The sequence below is a fragment of the Taudactylus pleione genome, unplaced genomic scaffold (genome assembly GCF_031769625.1).
Source record: "Taudactylus pleione unplaced genomic scaffold, aTauple2 ptg000018l, whole genome shotgun sequence".
Lineage (NCBI taxonomy): Eukaryota > Metazoa > Chordata > Amphibia > Anura > Myobatrachidae > Taudactylus > Taudactylus pleione.
This window is the reverse complement of record NW_028284420.1, coordinates 16,226,664-16,249,893: the sequence shown is the minus strand read 5'-3', so window position 1 is coordinate 16,249,893 and position 23,230 is coordinate 16,226,664. Positions and strand designations below refer to the sequence as shown.

Here is a 23,230-nt window from a genome sequence, read left to right as displayed (position 1 = left end):
CAGGTCTCTTATTCATGTGTACAGATATATATAATGTTAATGTGTGCATAGATAGATATATACACCTGGCAGGTCTCTTATTCATGTGTACAGATATATATATATATAATCTTAATGTGTGCATAGATATATACACCTGGCAGGTCTCTTATTCATGTGTACAGATATACATAATCCTCCTAACGTGTGCATAGATAGATATATACACCTGGCAGGTCTCTCATTCATGTGTACAGATATACATAATCCTAACGTGTGCATAGATAGATATATACACCTGGCAGGTCTCTCATTCATGTGTACAGATATACATAATCTTCCTAATGTGTGCATAGATAGATATATACACCTGGCAGGTCTCTTATTCATGTGTACAGATATATATATATATATAATCTTAATGTGTGCATAGATATATACACCTGGCAGGTCTCTTATTCATGTGTACAGATATACATAATCCTAACGTGTGCATAGATAGATATATACACCTGGCAGGTCTCTCATTCATGTGTACAGATATACATAATCCTAACGTGTGCATAGATAGATATTTACACCTGGCAGGTCTCTCATTCATGTGTACAGATATACATAATCTTCCTAATGTGTGCATAGATAGATATATACACCTGGCAGGTCTCTCATTCATGTGTACAGATATACATAATCCGAACGTGTGCATAGATAGATATATACACCTGGCAGGTCTCTCATTCAAGTGTACAGATATACATAATCCTAACGTGTGCATAGATAGATATATACACCTGGCAGGTCTCTCATTCATGTGTACAGATATACATAATCTTCCTAATGTGTGCATAGATAGATATATACAGCTGGCAGGTCTCTCATTCATGTGTACAGATATACATAATCCGAACGTGTGCATAGATGGATATATACACCTGGCAGGTCTCTTATTCATGTGTACAGATATACATAATCCTAATGTGTGCATAGATAGATATATACACCTGGCAGGTCTCTTATTCATGTGTACAGATATACATAATCCTAACGTGTGCATAGATGGATATATACACCTGGCAGGTCTCTTATTCATGTGTACAGATATATATAATGTTAATGTGTGCATAGATAGATATATACACCTGGCAGGTCTCTTATTCATGTGTACAGATATACATAATCCTAACGTGTGCATAGATGGATATATACACCTGGCAGGTCTCTTATTCATGTGTACAGATATATATATAATGTTAATGTGTGCATAGATAGATATATACACCTGGCAGGTCTCTTATTCATGTGTACAGATATATATATATAATCTTAATGTGTGCATAGATATATACACCTGGCAGGTCTCTTATTCATGTGTACAGATATACATAATCCTCCTAACGTGTGCATAGATAGATATATACACCTGGCAGGTCTCTCATTCATGTGTACAGATATACATAATCCTAACGTGTGCATAGATAGATATATACACCTGGCAGGTCTCTCATTCATGTGTACAGATATACATAATCTTCCTAATGTGTGCATAGATAGATATATACACCTGGCAGGTCTCTCATTCATGTGTACAGATATACATAATCCGAACGTGTGCATAGATAGATATATACACCTGGCAGGTCTCTCATTCAAGTGTACAGATATACATAATCTTCCTAATGTGTGCATAGATAGATATATACAGCTGGCAGGTCTCTTATTCATGTGTACAGATATACATAATCCTAATGTATGCATAGATAGATATATACACCTGGCAGGTCTCTTATTCATGTGTACAGATATACATAATCCTAACGTGTGCATAGATGGATATATACACCTGGCAGGTCTCTTATTCATGTGTACAGATATATATAATGTTAATGTGTGCATAGATAGATATATACACCTGGCAGGTCTCTTATTCATGTGTACAGATATATATATATAATCTTAATGTGTGCATAGATATATACACCTGGCAGGTCTCTTATTCATGTGTACAGATATACATAATCCTCCTAACGTGTGCATAGATAGATATATACACCTGGCAGGTCTCTCATTCATGTGTACAGATATACATAATCCTAATGTGTGCATAGATAGATATATACACCTGGCAGGTCTCTTATTCATGTGTACAGATATACATAATCCTAACGTGTGCATAGATGGATATATACACCTGGCAGGTCTCTTATTCATGTGTACAGATATATATAATGTTAATGTGTGCATAGATAGATATATACACCTGGCAGGTCTCTTATTCATGTGTACAGATATATATAATGTTAATGTGTGCATAGATAGATATATACACCTGGCAGGTCTCTCATTCATGTGTACAGATATACATAATCCGAACGTGTGCATAGATAGACCTGGCAGGTCTCTCATTCAAGTGTACAGATATACATAATCCTAACGTGTGCATAGATAGATATATACACCTGGCAGGTCTCTCATTCAAGTGTACAGATATACATAATCTTCCTAATGTGTGCATAGATAGATATATACAGCTGGCAGGTCTCTTATTCATGTGTACAGATATACATAATCCTAATGTGTGCATAGATAGATATATACACCTGGCAGGTCTCTTATTCATGTGTACAGATATACATAATCCTAACGTGTGCATAGATGGATATATACACCTGGCAGGTCTCTTATTCATGTGTACAGATATATATAATGTTAATGTGTGCATAGATAGATATATACACCTGGCAGGTCTCTTATTCATGTGTACAGATATATATATATAATCTTAATGTGTGCATAGATATATACACCTGGCAGGTCTCTTATTCATGTGTACAGATATACATAATCCTCCTAACGTGTGCATAGATAGATATATACACCTGGCAGGTCTCTCATTCATGTGTACAGATATACATAATCCTAACGTGTGCATAGATAGATATATACACCTGGCAGGTCTCTTATTCATGTGTACAGATATATATAATGTTAATGTGCGCATAGATAGATATATACACCTGGCAGGTCTCTCATTCATGTGTACAGATATACATAATCCGAACGTGTGCATAGATAGACCTGGCAGGTCTCTCATTCAAGTGTACAGATATACATAATCCTAACGTGTGCATAGATAGATATATACACCTGGCAGGTCTCTCATTCATGTGTACCGAAATATAGAAACCCTAAAGGTCTTTATCTTTAAAAAAAAAAAAAAAAAAAAAGAATTTATGCCATTTGCCCACGTAGTAGCTACTGGTACCATAGGGCACAGGTTCTCAAACTCGGTCCTCGGGACCGCAAACTGTGCATGTTTTCCAGGTCTCCTCACAGAATCACAAGTGAAATAATTAGCTCCACCTGTGGATCTTTTGAAATGTGTCATTACACCTGTGCACCTACTGGGTGACTTGGAAAACGTGACCTGTCTGACCGAGTTTGAGAACCGCTGCCATAGGGACATATACAGCCTCCATTAAGACTATAATCTATTTAAGCTCCCTCTTTTATATTCCAATCCTGTCGATACCAGTGCTTTTTGCTGGGCTGTTTTGGCAGCTTGCACTATTGACTTTAATTTTTCTTTAATTTAAATTTTTCTTTATTTCTAATGTATTGCAATGGTTATTTGGGACCTATGAGGCTCCATTCCCAGTACCTCCTAGCACCCCATTCCTCCAGGGAAGACCCCGGCACTGTCAGCACAGGTAGTGACCAAGGGCTCTGGTGGATGCAGCAGCACCAGACTGTGCGTCAGAGAAAAGGTTAAAGTAAGCGACTCCCTTTCTCCTGATAGCAGTGAGAAGGAAGGCAAACTTAGCCATGGTCAGCCTCCCAGGCGTGGTGATTACATCAGGTGCAGTGCCGACGGCCTGGTTAGGAGGCCGAGGTCAGGATGGGAAGCAGCACACACTAGACAGCTAAGGCCGTGGCGGGTGAGCTCCTCTAGAACGGTGGCTGTTGATGTGGTGGGGAACATAGCGCCTTATCCTTAGAGGGCTTCAATGACTGTTCTGCTGATCTGACATTACCTCTCCTGTATACTCTCCTGCAGGGAAGTATTTTGACTGGGTGTGGTTCTGTCTGAGTTCGTCTTTATGAGTTTCACTGTTCTGCTATGTCTGAGGAGGAAAGTCATTCCTGGTCTAAACCTAGAGGTGTTTGATCTGTAACCTTTTATACTTGTGTGAAATGGCAGTGTAATGTCCCCAGTGGTCTGTGGGTACAGATGTCTTATGTGCAGCATGAGAGGCTGACAGCCAACTGTCGCTGATGCCTACAGCACTAATCTAGCAGAACCAGATTGAGCTAGATCCATGGTGTAATCCATCTCTGAGGTTCCAAAACTCGCTACTTGTATCCCTACACCTGGCGCTTTGGAACATTTCTCCACCCGTCACTAATACTTCAGTTGTTGCCGTCCATCTAGGTGCGTTTGGTCTGTGATTATCTGTTCTCACAGCGATGCCAATAAGAGCCCACGCTAACTTGGTGCAGGGTCTAGTCAACATTTTCAACTTCTATGGTTTCTGCCCAGAGCTATAGAAGGTCATTCGACAGACAGGAAGAGTTCTTCCTGCTGATAAATTCCTAATGCACAAAGCTCTCCATGTCAGTCTTTTTGCACAGCTGGTAGGGAAAGTCTCAGGTACCAAGAATAGCAGTTTTCTGCACCTGGCGGAAGACAGCATAGGGTATATAGGTCTGCAACACCAAGAAACTGATGTCCCAGCCCTCAGGCAGTTTGTTTTCATGATGGATATTCAGTCAACCCAGCAATGGCTGTGGTGAGAGCCCATATGTTTCTCTACCAGTACTAGTGGTTCATTTTCACTTCAGGTTCCTTAGTGAGAGGAGCATGATAGATTGGGGATATAGTATAGATCTTCTCAGATCACCACCCAGCTGTTTATTCACTACCAGTGTGCTGATGGACTCCAGAGAAAAACTCCAGTCTCTATGGGTGGCCATTCAGAGCTGACTCTCAACATGAAATAATGATATGCCACCAGCAGCACAAAGCAAAACATCGGGTCCGTGAATGTCACGGATGTTTACTTGGATTTCCCAATCTGGAGCCATCAAGATCTTATCAGATTTACGATTTGGTCCCACTATTTCCATTTTCAGGCCCTCTCTTTTTTTCTAGCAACTACCTCTTTGGTATTTACAAAAAATATGGCAGTCATGACTACACTCCTGAGATTCAGGAGGATGATGAACATACCCCTACTTGGGCAATCTGCCTTGTCCCAAAAGATCATCCAACTCTACATCAGACACATTGCTGGGAAACTGCACAGGTTCTGCAGTCTAATGGTTGGATTATCAATGTTCAGAAATCCAACCTGATTCCTACCCAGAGACTGTTTTTTTCTGGGTCTGTTATTGGGCACCAGACAGGAGAGAGTGCTGGGAGACTGAATTGTTATAGACTAATAAACTGTCTATTGGCTTGCATACTGACATCTGCCCTGTCCTGGGGAAAATGGGCAATCAAGAGCATTCCAGATTCAACTTCTCTTGAAATGGGACAAGTCTCATTTTCACCTGTACACTCAATAGATTTCTCTTTCTGAGGAAATGTTGTTCAGTCCTCTGGTTGATGAAAGTCAACAACCTCAACAGCAGCTCTCTCTTTGCCATATGTAATTGGACCATTGGTGGGGACACCATGCTTCAGAGATGAGTGACTGTTGTTCTTCATCACCAATTTCAGGATTTGTGGTCCTCAGTCAGTGTGCTAGAGTTAAGGATGGTATTAAACACCACTACAAGCAGATATTCTCTAGTAGAGAGAGTCCAGATAATGTCACCATGGTAACATGCCTCAACCAATAGGGAGCCACATTGCTGTGAAGGGGACCACCAGATTCATGTGCAGAGAAGAACAAAATCACAGAGGAGCTCCTGGTAGAGAAATGGTGTGGAAAGTAAACTAAGGGTTCCATACTTGTTGGTATGCGGACACAGTGTTGTTTAAAAGGGATGTAATATATTCCATAGAGGAAGCGTACCATAACCTGTTGACTAGAGCAGTTTTGGAGGGAGATTGAGAAAATTTCCAGTGCTTGGCTATTAAGAGTTTAGAGGCATTACACATAATCATTTTATTCTCAAATTTTGATGCCGAATGTAAGGTCTCACGAAGCAAAAGTATAAGCGGATCCATGGGTACAGCACAGGAGGTAACCAGTGACATTACATTTACCGTCATAGACCAAAACTTCTGTATAACAGGGCAGTCCCACCAAATGTGGGAAAAAGAGCCCACCATACCACAGTTGTGCCAACATTGATCAGAAGAATGTGGATACAAATGATGCAACCTTTTAGGAGTTAAGTACCATTGGGTATATACTTGAAAGATGTTTCTCTGGTGCTGACACTAATGGAAGCTTTAGCAATCTGCTGTCAGATGCAGAACCATCCCTCGTCATCCATTTGTAACCCAAGGTTGTTTTCCCAAGCTACTTTAAACGTTTCTTTAGGGGGATGTTCAGGAGCTATAATAGAATGGTATAACACAGAGATAGCACGTCTACGTCCCAAAGAGTACAGGCACTGACGTTCAAACGGAGTAGGCCAGCGAAGATTCCTGGAGTGGTATTGGGTTTGGACGAGATGGGTAATTTGTAAGTAGGAATAATGAAGTGTAGAGGGGAGGGTAAGTCTGTGTTCCTGAAAATCTGCAAATGTGGGTGGAGCAAACTCTCCAGAAAAATACAAAAAATGTGTAATCCCAGATGAAACCCAAGGTGCAGCCCATCTAGTAGAAAAGCCCAGAGGGAGTAGAGGGTGTTTCCAAATAGGTGTTAAGGGAGATGGGTAGGTTGTGAGTGAGAAACGTCTATTAATTGCGTCCCATGTCGACAGTGTAAATTGGATAGAAGGATGAGTGTAAGCCAAGGCCGTTTTGTGAATACGTGGTAACCAGGGGAGAAAGTCAACACCCAAATCTGGGGATGAAGCACTTTCGATATCGACCCATTTCTTTGTACCAGGGGGAGGGTGCAACTGCTGGTGTTTCTATGAATGCGTTGGGGGATGCTGGCCAATTTTTTTTAATGCTGTAGTTCTCCTGTTTGAAGGTTTAAAATAGCTTTACCAATTTGGGAAGTGGCAATGATCGTTTTCTCTCTGGGTTGGTACTGTGCGGTCCTAGTTAGAAATAGAAGTTCCCTGATGGATGGGGACATAGGAGAGGGAGGAGCTTTAACAGCTTATAGATATTTAAGTGACAGTCCTAATTCAGGCTGTATATCTTCATGGCACAAGTGTCCTCCAGTGGAGAAAAAAAATTTAATGCAAGTACAAAAATGGCCTTTTCTATTTGTAATTTTGACTTTACCGTCTTTGACCGCTAAATCATATGTTAATTTAAACTACTAATTATCTGCGTCGCAGGTTTTCTTTGGGAAAGAAAAGAACAAGTTCCGTCTGGTTATAGATGGTCTCAAGGCTCAGACCGGGTTACTGCACTCAGGGGCCATCATCTCCTTGAATAGCCCAGTTTACATTGGAGGAATCCCTGCACTTAAAATTCGTCCTGACAATCTGGTGAGAATTGCAAATGTAATAATTGCTTGACTGCCACAAGAATACAAATCTGATTTCAAAGCTGTGTGACAAGATTGACTAACACTGTTGTCAACTGAAGGCAGGCAGGGAGGGTTTAACTGTATGTAATAATAATCTCATACACAGGAAATGCCCATTTATTAGTCTTCAAGCCATCTCAAATTGGGAAATCTAACTTTGTTTAACTGTTTTCCAGGATGCCACACTCAGTGGTTTCCGTGGGTGCCTGAGGAATTTGAAGATGGACGGAAAAGCCCTTGGCTCTCCAGAGAAAGTTGTGGGGGTCACACCATGCTTTGAGGGCTTCACCGAACATGGGCTCTTCTTCTCAGATGGTGGTTTCCTAACTTTTGGTACATGAGAAGAATTACTTTTTTTTATATATAGGACAAACGCTAGAGACATACAATAATTAGCCCAAAAATACTAGAACACTATCAAGGTTATTATTGGTGACAAAGGGCAAAATATTTTCTAGATGTGTACACATTCCAAACTTTCATGAAACCTTTTTATTTCTTTATGCTTACATTGCAGTCCTTTTGACCTACAGCAATTTTTACTAAATGCATGGCCTTTTTCTTTCTGACTTAGGGCCTGATTCAGCAGTGGATACAAATGCAATAGCGTACGGATCACAGTTTCTAAAATATGCTAATGCTTCCCAAAGCACAGCCGGCATAAAGACGCCTACTGGTGCCATCTCATATCCATCTAATGTCGCTCTTCTGCGTAAATATTGGTACCATTGATGCACATTGGGCAGTCACATAACATATACAGCATGTCTGACCATCAAGTCTCCTCACATGCAGAGAGCTCTCATGCTGCGTGTGCAATTGCAGTGGCTAATCTATGCACGCCCATGAAACAGCGCTCAAACGAACAGACACGTCTGGTTTTTATTTTACGACCACCCCCAAACGCTGACAGCCTGTCACTCATTTTGCGATGGCTTTCTCTATTCATCCATAATCGCAATGCGATCTCTGCGCACGAGCAGTGCGGCTTAGACGCAAGAGCGATGTCAAACAATCGTTCGATCTGCGTCCGTAGTCACCATTTCATCTTCTGCTAAATCAGGTCCTTTGTTCTTTGGCTCTCTACCACATCAGTAGTTGTGCTTAGTTGCAACATGGCTCTCCTGTGCTCTCTGCGTGGAATACAACTGTATCTGGATAGCTACTTTGTGTAGAAGGGAAAATAAATTAACAAAATTTGTAAAAGCTGCTGGAGAGCATGTACAAGCCAGTAACTCTGTCCTCTGAGAGTGAGAAATATTTTAATTATTTATGATAAATCAAACTTATAATAATTCATATTAGACGGTTCAGCCGAACATATATAGAGCTTGGCATAATGTACAGAATCCACTAAGTATTTTCTACTTAATCTCAGAGAATTTATTGGATGTGGGACAGGACTTAGAACTGAAGTTAGAGGTCCGGCCGATGCATTCCTCTGGACTTATATTCTATGTACGCACCGAGAAGGGATATTCTATCGCTTTGTTCATGGCTGATAAAAAGGTATATTTCCAAAGGTTTTTTTTGTTTAGCACAGTTCTTAATCAGGTGGACCCCTCTCATTCAGCTTTTCTTGTCTGATACAGGTTACTCTAGTCCTAACTGATGAAAGGGGTAAACACTCTACAGCTGTGAATTTGCAGCAGCCCCTGTGTGATGGACAGTGGCACACCATTTCTGGTCAGTATTCAACACTGGACCCTCCTCCTGGGCTTTAGTGAATGGTTTAGTTTCATAGTCCCCCTCAGTGATTTGTGGTGTTTTCAAAGTGTTATATAAGTGACATACTGCGCAACTGGTTTGAACTTTTAATGTTATGAAAGTCATATGAATGGATCATGCATAATCACATACTATGAAAGATGATTGTACTGCATGCATTTTAATTCCATTATGATATATGACTGATACATTAAATCGCACCCAATGGTAACCTGGCTTATGCATTCATATGCTCAAGTGTAAGACCTCTCAAGTTTACAATTGTACTATCATTTTAATTTATTTTGTCTTATAGAGAGTCTGTTCCTTACACACCATTGAAATATTTATTTTCTGGGTTTAGCTAATGTTTGTGTGTAATACATCACACAGAGGGAACTTAGTGACTGATATTCATGATGTATTGTAAGTAATATAGTTAATGAATCGGCTGTATTCTCATGTATAGTGGATCAGCTCACAAAATGGCTGCCTCCATTATACCACAGTGATGTCACTAAAATATGGTGAATTGGTAGTCTCCATTATTATTGTGACTATAGACAGTATAGATGTTTTGTTTAAAAAGATGGATATAATAATTAATTGTAAGTGTTGTGTAAATATGTTGTCTATGACCCTGTCTTTAATTAACAATGTTTTATATTTTCTGATTCTGTATTGTGTTCCCCACAGTCACAAAAGGTAGTAATGTGATCCAGCTAGATGTGGACACGGAAGGAAATCATCTGGTGGGAGTCCGTCCATCCTCTCACATCATGAATCGAGGATCCTTGTATATAGGCGGAGTACCCAGTTAGTATTGTGCATTTATAACATGAGGACCGTGTATATGTGTGAAATACATGGATATTGTTGTGTATTATGGGTCTCTTGCAGATTTGCGTGTAAGCACATTCCTTGGGTGCAAATTGCATTTTTGTACTGTGCAACTGCACTAATAATTCTTATACATCTATGCCCATGTAGTTTCAGAAGCTATTTGCGCTTGTGCCTAGAGAGGCAGAACAGATAATATAGGGGGTATGTAAATGTGGCTAAGTACAGTAAGGCCTATTTCACACTTGCCGGTTTTGGCCGGCCGGGTTTTTTCAGGCACTCAGTGCCTTTTACAAGCAGCGCCTTTGAGCCGCTTTTAATGTGTTTGTTTTTTTCTTTTTTCTATAGGGCATGTGCAGCAGCAGCTGATGCAGCACAAGCCCGGCCGGCACAAGCCCATGTGCGTGAAAGGAAACCTTTTTTCCTTTACACAACTGGCGTGCAGGGACGGGAAGGATACGGCAGCCGTCCTGCACAGTGGATATTCCCGGCTGTAACACGGCGACCGTGCTGTGCCCGTGCCGTGTGAAAGAAGGCACCTGCTTTCAGCCATCACTATTTTTCACACACGGCAAAAAGCCGCCCGGTCAAAACCGGCAAGTGTGAAATAGGCCTAATGGTGCATACACACGTTCAGATCTGTCAGATGAACGATGAATGATTGAACGATTTTACCAACAATTTAAATGATTTCAGACAGTATTAAAATTAATGAAATTGTCAAAATCTGACTGCAAACAGACTATGGACCATATCCAATTAGTCGCGGTAAATTACCGCGGCTGATTAGCTTGCTCGAGGCTATCCAATTAGCCCCGTAGTCGGCATGACGATGGCACTTATCAGGGTTTTTTTTCGAGACCTGATGTGCCCTGAAAAATAATCCACGATAAATGCCATTTTTTCGCCCTAAAAAATTGCGAGAACACATAGGGCCGCGAGCTTGCCGCAGCTCCTATGTGTTAACAGGCGAACTATCCTATTAATTCGCCCGAATTAATAGGATAGGGAAAAAAAATTATCCTAGAAAATCGTGAATTATCGACGAAAAATCCCTGTTTTTCGCCGATCAAGGGGATCAATTAGCGCCCGAACAGTGTTCGGGGCTAATTGGATATGGCCCTATGTCAGATATAGTTATCTGACATGCGGAAACGCGCATCGTTCATTGTTGCAGGCCCACGTCAGATTTTCTTTCAGATATGAACGTTTGAACGATTTTAAAAATCGTTATCGTTCATATCTAACAACAAATCTGACCATAAGGGTAAGTTCCAGCAGATGCAGCCTATGTGACAAAGACGTACTGTATATGCACCTGTCAGAAGGCATATCACTGGCCGAGCTTGACAGGGTGCGAATTTAAATATGTTGATGATGATTGGCAGACTATTTGAATTACCTGAGTGTGTCTTGATCCCTCCTACTGATGCTGTTACTATTATTAGTGTGGCTCCTGTGACCTGTTTCCTTTTAGGAAAACAAATGGAAATTATCTACTAAATAATGTAAAGATAGTGGATGTTTGTATTATTTATATTATTTTATTTTATTTATTAACAGGTATTTATATAGCGCACAAATATTCCGCAGCGCTTTACAGTGGAGCTTACACTCTATATTCCCTAACACACACACACACACACACACACACACACACACTCTCTCTCTCTCTCTCTCTCTCTCTCTCTCTCTCTCTCTTCCCCCCCCCCCCCCAGTATATTTGTGGGAGGAAACCCACGCAAACACAGGGAGAATATACAAACTCCACACAGTTAGGGACGTAGTGGGTATCGGACCAACGACTTCAGTGCTGTGAGGCAGTAATGCTAACCATTACACCATCTGTGCTGCCCAGATGCTGTAATTACTTGATCTTCATTAGCACTTTTAATGATCTGTTTGCATCTATATTTAAGTGTGTTTTACATATTAAATGCAACTTACTATTTAATATCACTCTACATATGCAGACAGGCTAGGCTGTCTTTTGTACATGATACTTCATTAATATACTAGATTATTTAATAAATGATGTACTTTAGAATTACTGCTAACATTGCCCAGCTACATCTCCTGGCATAAACCTGATGAATGTATTACGGTTTTTGAGAGCCAACAAAACAAAACAAAATGAAAGTTATAAACTTTCACAGCAGTACACACTTGGGAGGGGAAAGTGATGGAAACAGCTGTTAGAGTACTGAGATGTAATTTTTTTAAGCATAACTAAAGCCCAATTGTAGTCCGTCTTATAAAATCAGCATTACAGGTTCAGGTGCCACAACATACCTGTTTAGGAACCTGGTATCTACCCATGTGCCAGCGTGTTTGTAAAACTAGGACCACCTTTTATGGATAATATAGGTTTGTATTTAAACAAATTCCTATCAGTATCTATAGATTCAATTTCAGGTTTCTAATCTTGTAATTACTTAGAGAAGATGGACAGTATAACAATTTTTATATTTTTTAATGTCTTAATTATAATGGAGATATTATTTGATTGCTCATTGTCTGAAAGTAAATTGTCAGTAGAACCAGATGTGGGTCCTGAAGCCTGTACTGTTCTTTGGTATTACTCCCACTCAATGCCATGGAGGAAGCAGGAGCAGAAGACTAAAGGTGCCCATACACTGTGCGATGCACCCTGTAGGGCGACTGCCCATTCAGATGAACGAGGGGGAAGCCGGCATATCGCGCGGTTTGCGGGGACCGCACAATTGCTGGCGGTGACCCACGATCCGGCAGACGGATCGTGGGTCACCGCCAGCAATTGTGCGGTCCCCGCAGACCGCACGATATGCCGGCTTCCCTCTCGTTCATCTGAATGGGATCGTACATCGCATCCCAGATCACATGGTTTTGCAGGAAGATCTGGGGATGCGATGTACGACCCCACGGGAGCACGCAGCACAATATCAGGTACGATATCATGCCCATACACGGCACGATATAGCACCTATATCATGCTGATCCGTTGGATTGGCACTTATATCGTGCCGTGTATGGTGGCCTAAAGGCTGGGTACACACGTAAAGATTTTCTGTCCAACCATCCAACTAGTTGATTGGTTGGAATGAAAATCTGGTAACGTATGGGAGTAAATGATGATCAGCAATTTGCTCCTAAATGCCGGAAAACAGATGAAAATGGTCGTCAGACAAGTTTGAGCAAATTGTTTAGATCAAACATTTAACAAACAACAGTTTTTATCCTTTTTCCTGCATTTGGGAGCAAATTGCGGATTGTCATTTGCTTTCATAACTTACTAGATTTTGAGTTTTGGAGAGCACTGGCTATCATCTAATCTACGTCTGTGTTGAGCCTAATTAGCCATGTCTCTTTCTTACAATCATATAGTAATTAATAAATGCATTGTCACCTAACCGAACAAATTGCTTCAAGATCATAAGGAATTGTAACAGGGCGGATTTTTATAGATGCTTTCATAACCATAAAAACAATACAGGACTTAAAAACACAGTTAATAAAACTTTATCTTTAAAATGCGTTATTAACCTTGATAGAGATGTTATAGTTGTTTGGTCTTTGATTACAATTTCTCAGATAGTTAAATTATGGTCTGCCACCTGTTTCAATCCCCCTGTTCAAAGCCTACTCCCCATTAACGCGATGTGACTGCTGGCTCATGTCAGTCTTGGCTTTGAAATCCAACATGTTGGACAACCTGATTTACCAGTTCTGATCACTTTTTGGTCGGAAGCAGCGATTGGTGTACCCCATACATTGACATATTTTCCCCTATCATCTGCAAAATGGGAAATTGACCTAATCACAGATGTAGGGGGCCTTTAGTTTAAGCGCACTGATTTCACTTCTCTATAGCCACAGACTGAATTGAAAACGCACTGCAAGAGCAAGCATGTGTCAGATTCCATGCCCTTGAAAAGGGGATTTTTGGTTACTTATCATTGAATCTTTTTCTCTGAATCAGGCTGGGGGACACTGGACCATGGGACTGTAGGTTGGGGCTGGAGCTGGCACTTAATAAAACTGTAGCTTTAAATCCTATGCTCCTCCCCTCCTGCAAACCCACAATTCCAGTACTTCTTTAAAAGAGCCCGGAGAGGAGTAGCAGGAACCTCATGAACTGTTTAGAACAACCAAACAAACCAGTAGGGAAAAGACCGGTCAAGAACCAAACACCTCGCACGACTGAGTGTGAGGGAGGGAACGCAGTGTCCCCCAGCCTGATTCACAGAAAAGGATTCAACGGTAAGTAACTAAAAATCCAATTTTCTCATTCATCAAGGCTGGGGGACACTGGATCATGGGACGTTCAAAAGCCGCTCCCAGGGGAGGGAACGCTAAGGCTACCTGACCGGAGAACTGTACGCCCAAAGTGGGTGCCGTTGGAGGAAAAAAACAAAACAAAACGATAATATGAGCAAACGTGCGGACAGGGGACCAGATTGCCACACAGTGGACCTGTGCTTCTGAAGTCCCGCGTCGTGCTGCCCAAGAGATCGCTGCTGCCCTAGTGGAAGGAGCTGACAACCAGTCTGGTGACGGTCAACCCCTCCCAGTAGCTAAGTAATGACCGAGCTGATCTAACGTGCAAGGGTCTGCGGAGTAGCTGGCCAACCATGTTCCAACGCGTCAAAGAATTCGCAGAGAACATTGCGGCGTACCAAAGAAGACGTATCCAAGGAAATCTGCAGAGCTCAGCTCAACTAGCAGAGCCAGATCATACCAGTCCCGGGAATTCCCCAAAGGAGGAAGAACTGGAAGGACAACATCCAAAACCAGTGTCGCTTGGAATCGTAAAACGTGTACGGAGAACCGCACATGGAGGACGAGCAAATACCTAACTATGCCGAGGGAAGGCAATAGCCATAAGGAAGAACAGCTTCTAAGCAACGGACTGAAGATCCATTGAATGCAACGACTCCAATGGAGCCTGTGTGAGAGCCCAGGATACTAGATTTAAGAATCCACGGCTCCACCTGCGTGTGAAATAGTGGCAAATATGCAGCATACCGTGCAAAAACGGTTTGGACCCTTGGAAGAAGAGTCAAATGCAGCTGGAAATAAAATGACAGGGCCAAAACTTGTAACGTCACGAGATAAAGTCGGCAGCCGGCCTCCCAACCTTTCAGAAGGAAGGCCAAGAAATGTGAGAGGCGAAACCTCCGGTTACACCACAAGAGGTAGAGTTTCCAAACCCGGAGGAAAGCGCGAGATGGAAACTGAGTCCGGGCTTGCAGCCTAGTACGGACCACAAGAGAGAAAGACCTGCAGGGACAGTGGAAACAAATGCTCTGGATAAAAATTCCATGGAACAGTCAAGGCAGCCACTTGTGGAAGCCAGCGGATACCAGGATCCCATCCAAAACTCTGGAGCTTTGCAAATGTGCCGAGAGGCCATGAAATCCTCACGGGGAAGGCCTCACTCCTGAACAGGAGAGAGAGGGAGGGAGAGAGAGACAGACAGAGACCACTGCCCTGGGAGAATCATGGTTCTGCTGAGGAAGTCCAATGTCTCACTACCGGCACGACCATCACTGAGAGAGACGGAACAAAGGTTTCCGGCCCAGAAAGACTACAGTATTGCTGCCGTGCACTTTTGCCTGCCGGAACACGTACCTATGCCATCACCTGGTCGTTGTCCGACTGACTGCGACCAGCCAGTGAGGACGGACAGGGCCCTTCAGAACGATGGCTTGGAGCTTGATCCCATCGAACAGCTGAACAGTTGCGGATGGTGACCCAAGGCCTCAGAACGGAAAAGCAACTTCACGGCATCTCAAGCCAGGAGACTCACGGCCGTGGCCACAAGGAGCCCATCCGGAAGAACCAAGGAGTGGACCTGGAGGAGAATAACGGAAACCCTCCACCAGTGGAGAGTGATGGGTGCTGCTGTACAGAATGGGAAGAGGCGAGAGCGATGCTGAGCAACCCTGTCAAGTTTGGAGAATTACACACTGGGAGACCTGTAAGTAGAACCTGGGTTACTGATTGTTCAACCCGGTCCATGGACGAGGCACCGACCGAACCGTTGAGACCAAGGTCGGTAGGGTCCCTGCTTTGTCCTCTGCAAGACAACACCCCTGGAGAGAGGTGTCGAAGGCTACCCCCAGAACTGAAGGCTCAGACTCGGAAGCAAGGACGACCTTGCAAAATTCAGTACACAGCCCTGATCCGAAAGTACTTGAAACAAGCGACCTAAGAAGGTCCGTAACTCTGAAGCAGAGGTATCCTACACAAGCAGAACCTACTTGAAGAGAGCAAATTGTGATACCTGCTGTGCGCACTAGGCACGGTAGCACCTACCTTATTGTGTTGCAAACACATGGAACCAGGGCTCCACCGAACGGTAGGGCCCGGAATAGACAAGGAACCGAGTCAATTATCCACTGAGGAAGTAGGACGACCTGCCTCAAACGGAATCCGAAGACGCGTGTAGCAAGGATGTGTTGGCCTCCACGCTGTGGATCCTGGATTGGAGAGAGTTCATGCGGACTGAACAACCCACCCCCTGGTGCGCAAGGCACGAAGAAACCAGGGCGTCCGGAATGAGCCGGCCTGCCTGTGAACAATGAAGGAAAGTAGAACCCCAGTTACCATACCTGTATTGAAATTGGAGCAAACATGCCGGCTGAGAGGAGTGGAATGAAAGCCTTGCCCAATTGTGAAAAAAAAAATAAAAAAACGTAAGCAACGCCGTGGTGGCGGACCTCCGTGGTCCCAGATGGAACCATAGCGAATGATGCCACGCACCCAGCTGGCTGAAGAAGTCACCAAAACGGTCGCTGACCCCAAGCACCCACCCTACCACGTGAAGCGAACTGGGTAGAGAGATACTCCATTAAGCCTTAAGCTTCTTTGGAGCCGGGTCCGCAGAACAGAGATTGTTACTAGACAAGAATCTGCTTGTGTGAGACTGACCTTCCAAGGAAGCTCGACCTCGAAGGAGGAACGAAAACTTGGCAATGCGGACCCCACCATTAGGAACTATCACCAACAGATAAAGTCCTTACCAAACCGAAGAAAGTATAAGGAACAATCTAGTAATGAATGTGTATGCGAAGAGTAGAGCTAAAGGCCCCTTCAAGCCAAACCAGCCGTAGCTGACAACCCGGAAGCTACCTGTGCCCCGTCTTGCCTGGCCTCCCACACAGAGCTTGCTGCTTATGATCTACCAATACAGAAGGGAATCCCCGGGCGAATCACTGTGAAGCCCTATGACAAAGATGGTAGCCGTAGTGACCCCCATCTCACACCACCCATGTCAGGGCATGCCAAGGCCGGATAACGACCCCAGAACCTATCAAACCAGACCGAAGACTATCCTCCAAGGTCAAGCTAGCGGATCCCTACTGGATGCTGAGGTGTGCCCAGGAACGCACACGCCCCATGTGGTGATCTAAACGGCTACCGCAGTGACTATGGTGGGAGGTTCTTCCCTGTGGATACTCAAACTGCTGGAAGCAACTGCGTAAGGAATAGAGCCCTCCGAACAGAATCCGGGGTCTCCTAAGCCTCCCTGATGAGACCGGAGAGATGCGCAGAAGGGAAAGTAATGACTGTCCGTCGCCAACACTTGGACAGACCCAAAGCCATTGCCACAGCTCCCGCAGCTGCCCGCACTCATGCTGTGCGCGGCTACAACCAGCGCACAGGGCCTAACTAGAAATAAGACCAAAAAATTACAAATAACAGTAAAAACTACTACAGTACAGAAGGGCTGCGTAGCAGCCCATAAAAATGGTACCTAACTCCTCAGACACGAAGACTGGAATTATAGGATTGTAGGGTGGAGGAGCATAGGATTTAAAGCTAGGTTTATTAAGTGCCTGCTCCAGCCCCAACCTACAATCCCATGGTCCAGTGTCCCCCAGCCTTCATGAAGGAGAAACTGCAGATTTGAATTTAAGTGCACTGATTTTCACTTATTTGATATTGCACAGACTAAATTGAAAATGCACTCCAGGAGCTGGTATTTTTGAAACTCCATCGTGCTCCTTCATTTGCACTGATTTGGAACCACATAAAATGATTGTTTCCAATTCAGTCCAATACCTAATGTGTTCCAAATCATATGCCCTTAAATTTGCACTGATTTCAGTTCAAGAACATTGATCTAGAATAGTACTTCTCAAAACCAGTCATTGGGACACACTAAGGGGTAAATTTACTAAGATTCGAGGTTTGTTTTTTCTAATCTCTATTTGCATCGCCGAATCTCGAGTGATTTTCCCGTTTTTCATTTTGCAAATTTACTAATACCCCTTTTCCACCAAAATTCCCGGTCTGACCTGGAGTTGGAACAGAGTTCCTATCCGGATCAGACCCGGAATTTAGCCTGCGCCGTCTCGGGATATTCCTGAGTCGGTGCCGCTCACACCGGAGTCGGGTCTGCATAGACCCGGCTTTCCCGGCGTGAAAGTGGACGCTTGGAGATGACATCTCCAAGCGCCACTGAAGCCAGACCAATCGGCCAGCTTGCAGCGCACTACAGGTCATCGTGACCCGGAGTGCGCTGTTCTCACAGCAGACTCGACCCGGCGATCCAACCCTCTCCCCTTTTACACCAGGGAGCTGCCAGGGTTAACCCTGCAATAACCTGGGTTTTAGCTCCGGTGTAAAAGGGGTATAAGTGAGTTTAGCTGAAAGTGAGTTTTCCGATGGTGATGCAGATCGAGATATCTCCCCAAAGTTGCTAGTCTAAATGCCATTACTCACCCGAGATTGCAGTGTTTTCTCTCTGCAAATCTCTCCTGAGCTAGCAGCGCCCAACCAAAAAAAAACAAAAAAAAAAAATGAACCAGCCTTGGACTGGTTAGCCAGTCCTGGTTCCAAAAAATATGGGGAACAAAACGAGTAGGGTTCCACCGTAATTTTGGAACCAGGGCCTGTGCTGGTTTTGAATATAGGGGGGAAAAAAATTGTGTAGGGGTCCCCTATATTTAAAACCAGACCCAAACCGACCAGGGTGTAATGCCACGGCCAGGAGACCCTATTACCGGGTCTCCATGGCCAATGCTTGTCTTAAATATAGGGGACCCATACGCAATTTTTCCCCACTATATTTAAAACCAGCACTGGCCATGCAGTCAGGTGCTGGTTCCTAAATTACGGTGGAACCCTACTCGTTTTGTTCCCTGTAATTTTTGGAACCAGGACTGGCTGACCAGTCCGGGGCTTGTTATGCCTTTTGGGTAGGACCCTACGTTATTTTTCTTTTAATAGAAACACTTTACATTAAGTAAACATGCAGAAACATACACAAATCACACTGATCTGTGGGTGTTCTGGCAAACTCGCAGCGCCACTTTGCGGTCATCTCACCCGAGATTTAAAACTCGATTCTTAGTAAATTTGCAAACAGCATCTTTTTCATGAAAAGTACTTGCGAGTTTGCCCGATGGTGAGAAGATTCGAGTTTGCGATCTCACCCAAGTTTTAAGTTTGCCTTTAGTAAATTTGAGAGATGAAAAACATGCCTAAACTCACCCGAGATTACAATCTCGACCAAACTCGAATCTTAGGGGTAAATTTACTAACAGTTTGTTTTCCATATCTTCTTACTGGAGCAGAGGTGTATTCATTACTGACTGATACATTTTAAAAGATCCACAGGTTGTTTTCATTATGTCACTTGTGATTCTGTCATTAGACCTGAAAAATATACAGTTATACCCCTTTTACACTGCACCTAAAACCTGGGTTGCTGCTCGGTGTAAAGGGTTGGATCCAGGTTGCGGGGCAGTGTAAAAAGGTGTCCTGGGTCCCGCTAACTGCACAGACTGCTGCATTCTAGACGCGCCAGCTGGAGGGGGAAGTCCTAGCAATATCCCTAGGTCCAGCCTGTGGTGTGAATGGGTTTCAAGCAGCGGTGACACGGCTTAAAACCTCTGTTCAGTGACCTGGAGTTTTAGTGTAAAAGGAGTGTGTGTTCCGAGGACTGGATTTGAGAAGCGCTGATTTAAAACCACACTGACTGAATTTAACTAAACTCCAAACACCTGCATGTTTCAAAGGCCATGCCCTCCCATCATTTGCACTGACTTTTCACTGATTTGAAGTAATGGACTTTGAAACCTGTAGGAACTGTTTGCTTACTTTCAATGCAGTCTCTCATTCCAAATCAGTGCATGGTTTTCAAACCATGCAAAGACACAGGAATGGAATTTGAAACACATAAATACAGTTAGTCTGTGCGTTCCTGTTTCAAATTTTATTACTTTGCATTTGAATTCAAGTATAGTTAATCTGTGCCTTCCTATGTGTTTCAAATTCGATTCCTGTGTATTTGCACTGTTTGAAATCCGTACTCTGATTTAAAATGACAAACCGTGCAAAGACGAGAATGGAAATTGAAACATATAGGAATTCAGTTTAATTTTACTTGACTTCAAATAAGTGCACTTGATTTCAAATCAGTCCAAATGCATGGTAATGGAATTTGAAACAAGTGCACAGGTTTGGAATAACAGACAAACTTACATGAATTCAAACCGGTAAAATTAAAGTGCACCGATTTGGAATGACAGACTGCATTGATATTAAACTCCTAGTTCCTACAGGTTTCAAATTCCATTCCCTGCCTTTGCACTCAGTTGCAATTCAGCAAATTATTTTTTTTCAATAATGTTCTGATACTAATAAAATACATGATTTACAACTTGAAATAAGTAGTGTAATTATATTTGACTGCAAAAATATTCATATACCATTAAACTCTTTATCGGTACAACTTATTTGACTTATACTTGCTATATTCTTCTAATTGCAGCAAATACTCTCTTAACAGAGTATTCATCTTCAGCATATCAAGGCTGTATCAGGAACCTCACCGTCAACAGAAAGGTTATCGATGTTTTCAAGTCCGGGACGTTCTCAGGATCGGCCGGAATCAACATCTGCCCAGCTCTTTGATTTCAAAGCAGGTGGCAGAGGGACACTGTAATGTCGTTGCTGCTGTTATAGGACAGACGTCCCTACCTACACTGTGCCAGTACTGGGGGGAGGTGTTGGGTCATGTACCTGGGTGACCCTCTCATCTCGTCCAGAAATATGGGTGCTTTTTTTCATGGTTATTTTATTTAACCATTCTATTTCACAGCCCCCCACTCTACTATACACTGTATTTAAATCCATCTGACTCCAAAAGGACACATTAAATTCTCCCAACAAGCTGTAAATATAAAGACCAAAATAACCTGCTGTAGAAGACAGTAACTTTTCTCTGCCAGAAATCATTATAGAGAATTAAAAGTTATATTAAGAGATTTGGTACTTTGGGGGTATAAGAAAGCACTGTTTGGGATTTGTAGATGCTGGGAACATATTTTCTCCTCCCCTTATCCAATATAGAGTAATAAATGTCTATCACTGCGGTATTGTTCTATAGTTGGCACAACTCAACTATGTACAGTGCTAGTTTTTTTAGTCCATTTCTCAGTACAAGTACATGTAAAATTTACATTATTGGGCCCCATCCACTTCCATTATATGCTCGCTACATACATAGTACAGAAGTTCACAAGGTCTGAAAAGCACATGGACTTAGGGGTCCATGTACTAATATTCACAGAGCTGCTGCGATTATTAAGGATCCATATCACAGGGGATATTTACTTTTTTTATTACAATATAAAATATCCCTGCTATGTGACAGCAGTTTCGGTAACCGCTGTCCCTACGAGTTATATTCCCGGCAAATTGTAGAAGTCTTTCACATTTGTGAAATACTTTTTCTGTGGAAGCTGACACTGCGCATGCTCACGGTGTCAGCTTCCGGAGCTGCGAGAAAGATTGAAAGATCTCTCTCCTGCTAAGCCTCCATGGGCTTAAAGCAGTCTGAAGATGGTGTAAACTACCGGGGCCAAACTCTGCTTCGCTTTTTGGAGTTTGGTACATAGTTTTGATAATAATGGAGACTGCGATCTGCAGCGCTAATTAGCACTTTGCTGGAGCCTTCTGTGAAATTTCCTGCATTGTGCTCTTAGTTCATATAAAGTTTATAAAATGATGCAGTAACTGCAGATTCTATATAATTTTATGTAAAAAACAGCTTGGCACATAGGCCCCTTTATCACTTGTGTTGGCCAGGGGATTCAGATCATGCTACTTTAAGTCTTATTATCACAGTAATATTAACAGTCTGAAAAAAAATGGCTACAAAACAAATCTATGATAAAAATGCCAAAATACACAAAAATTGCTAGAACGTCACTCCTCAGCAAGGAAGATTTGGGTACTCCCCAGTGATTCTTTGCCCTTGGTCAGGAACAATGAGATAAATATTTTACAGCTGATATCTTACAATGCCTCTTGTATATTGAATGGATAATTCAGTTTGCAAGAAGTTATTATGCTTAACTGTACATTAAGCATTCCGTTCTGATAAACAGGGTCTATTGGATTTAGCGTAGGCCACCTATTACGGGACCCTAATCAGAAAACGGATAAATGATTTCTGGCTAGAAACTGTCTGGTGAAGATATTTATTATGTTGTCACCGCCTGTGGTAGTACAGCATATTTTTTTTTAAAAGATATAAATATATATATATTTAAGTCTATTTCACCTCTGCACTTACACATTAAATGTCTGTATATATGCATGTGTATAAATATTTAATACACAACACCTGATCAATGCGTTTTTAGAGGCAAGTCTTTCCAGTTGCAGGCAGCCATTGTGTGAGTTGAACTAATATTTGGGGCACTAGTGACATGACTCAGGTGACCCAGTGATATCATAGGTTCTCAGTGAGTGGATATGCTGCCAGGCATCAGCAATTGATAGGTTGAATCAGCTCACATGGCTGCCTTCACAGGGAGAAGGCAATGGGTGCCCTTTAAGTCTACTGTAACAGGTAACATTAGGATCCTAATGTCTATAGAAGCCAACGTAAACTGTGCCTGTACTGATTTTAGCTTCCTGTTGGAAATGTGTAAATTAAAATGGTATAAAATTTCACCACTCTAAAATAAAACCACCTTTTTGTTTTTGGTCACTTGTTGCCTTGTAATTTGTTCAGAGATGAAAGCAGAATGCTTTTATAGAGGTCATATATTCTCAGGATATTTTGTGATTGTAGAATGGAAACTGGGCATTTTGATCAGAAG

General features: G+C 42.5%; 1 protein-coding gene across 2 annotated transcripts in view; it reads left to right on the top strand.

Moving 5' to 3' along the window:
* LAMA5 (laminin subunit alpha 5) overlaps positions 1-23,118 on the top strand; it is a 179,125-nt gene extending 156,007 nt beyond the window's left edge. For both annotated transcript variants that reach the window (XM_088442785.1, XM_088442777.1), the window contains exons 75-80: positions 7,387-7,539; positions 7,757-7,913; positions 8,959-9,089; positions 9,173-9,266; positions 9,984-10,103; positions 20,890-23,118. In XM_088442785.1, the coding sequence (XP_088298911.1) occupies positions 7,387-7,539; positions 7,757-7,913; positions 8,959-9,089; positions 9,173-9,266; positions 9,984-10,103; positions 20,890-21,032 (798 nt within the window). In that variant the 3' untranslated portion in view covers positions 21,033-23,118. The remainder of the gene's footprint in view (positions 1-7,386; positions 7,540-7,756; positions 7,914-8,958; positions 9,090-9,172; positions 9,267-9,983; positions 10,104-20,889) is intronic.
* The last annotated feature ends 112 nt before the right edge of the window (positions 23,119-23,230 follow it).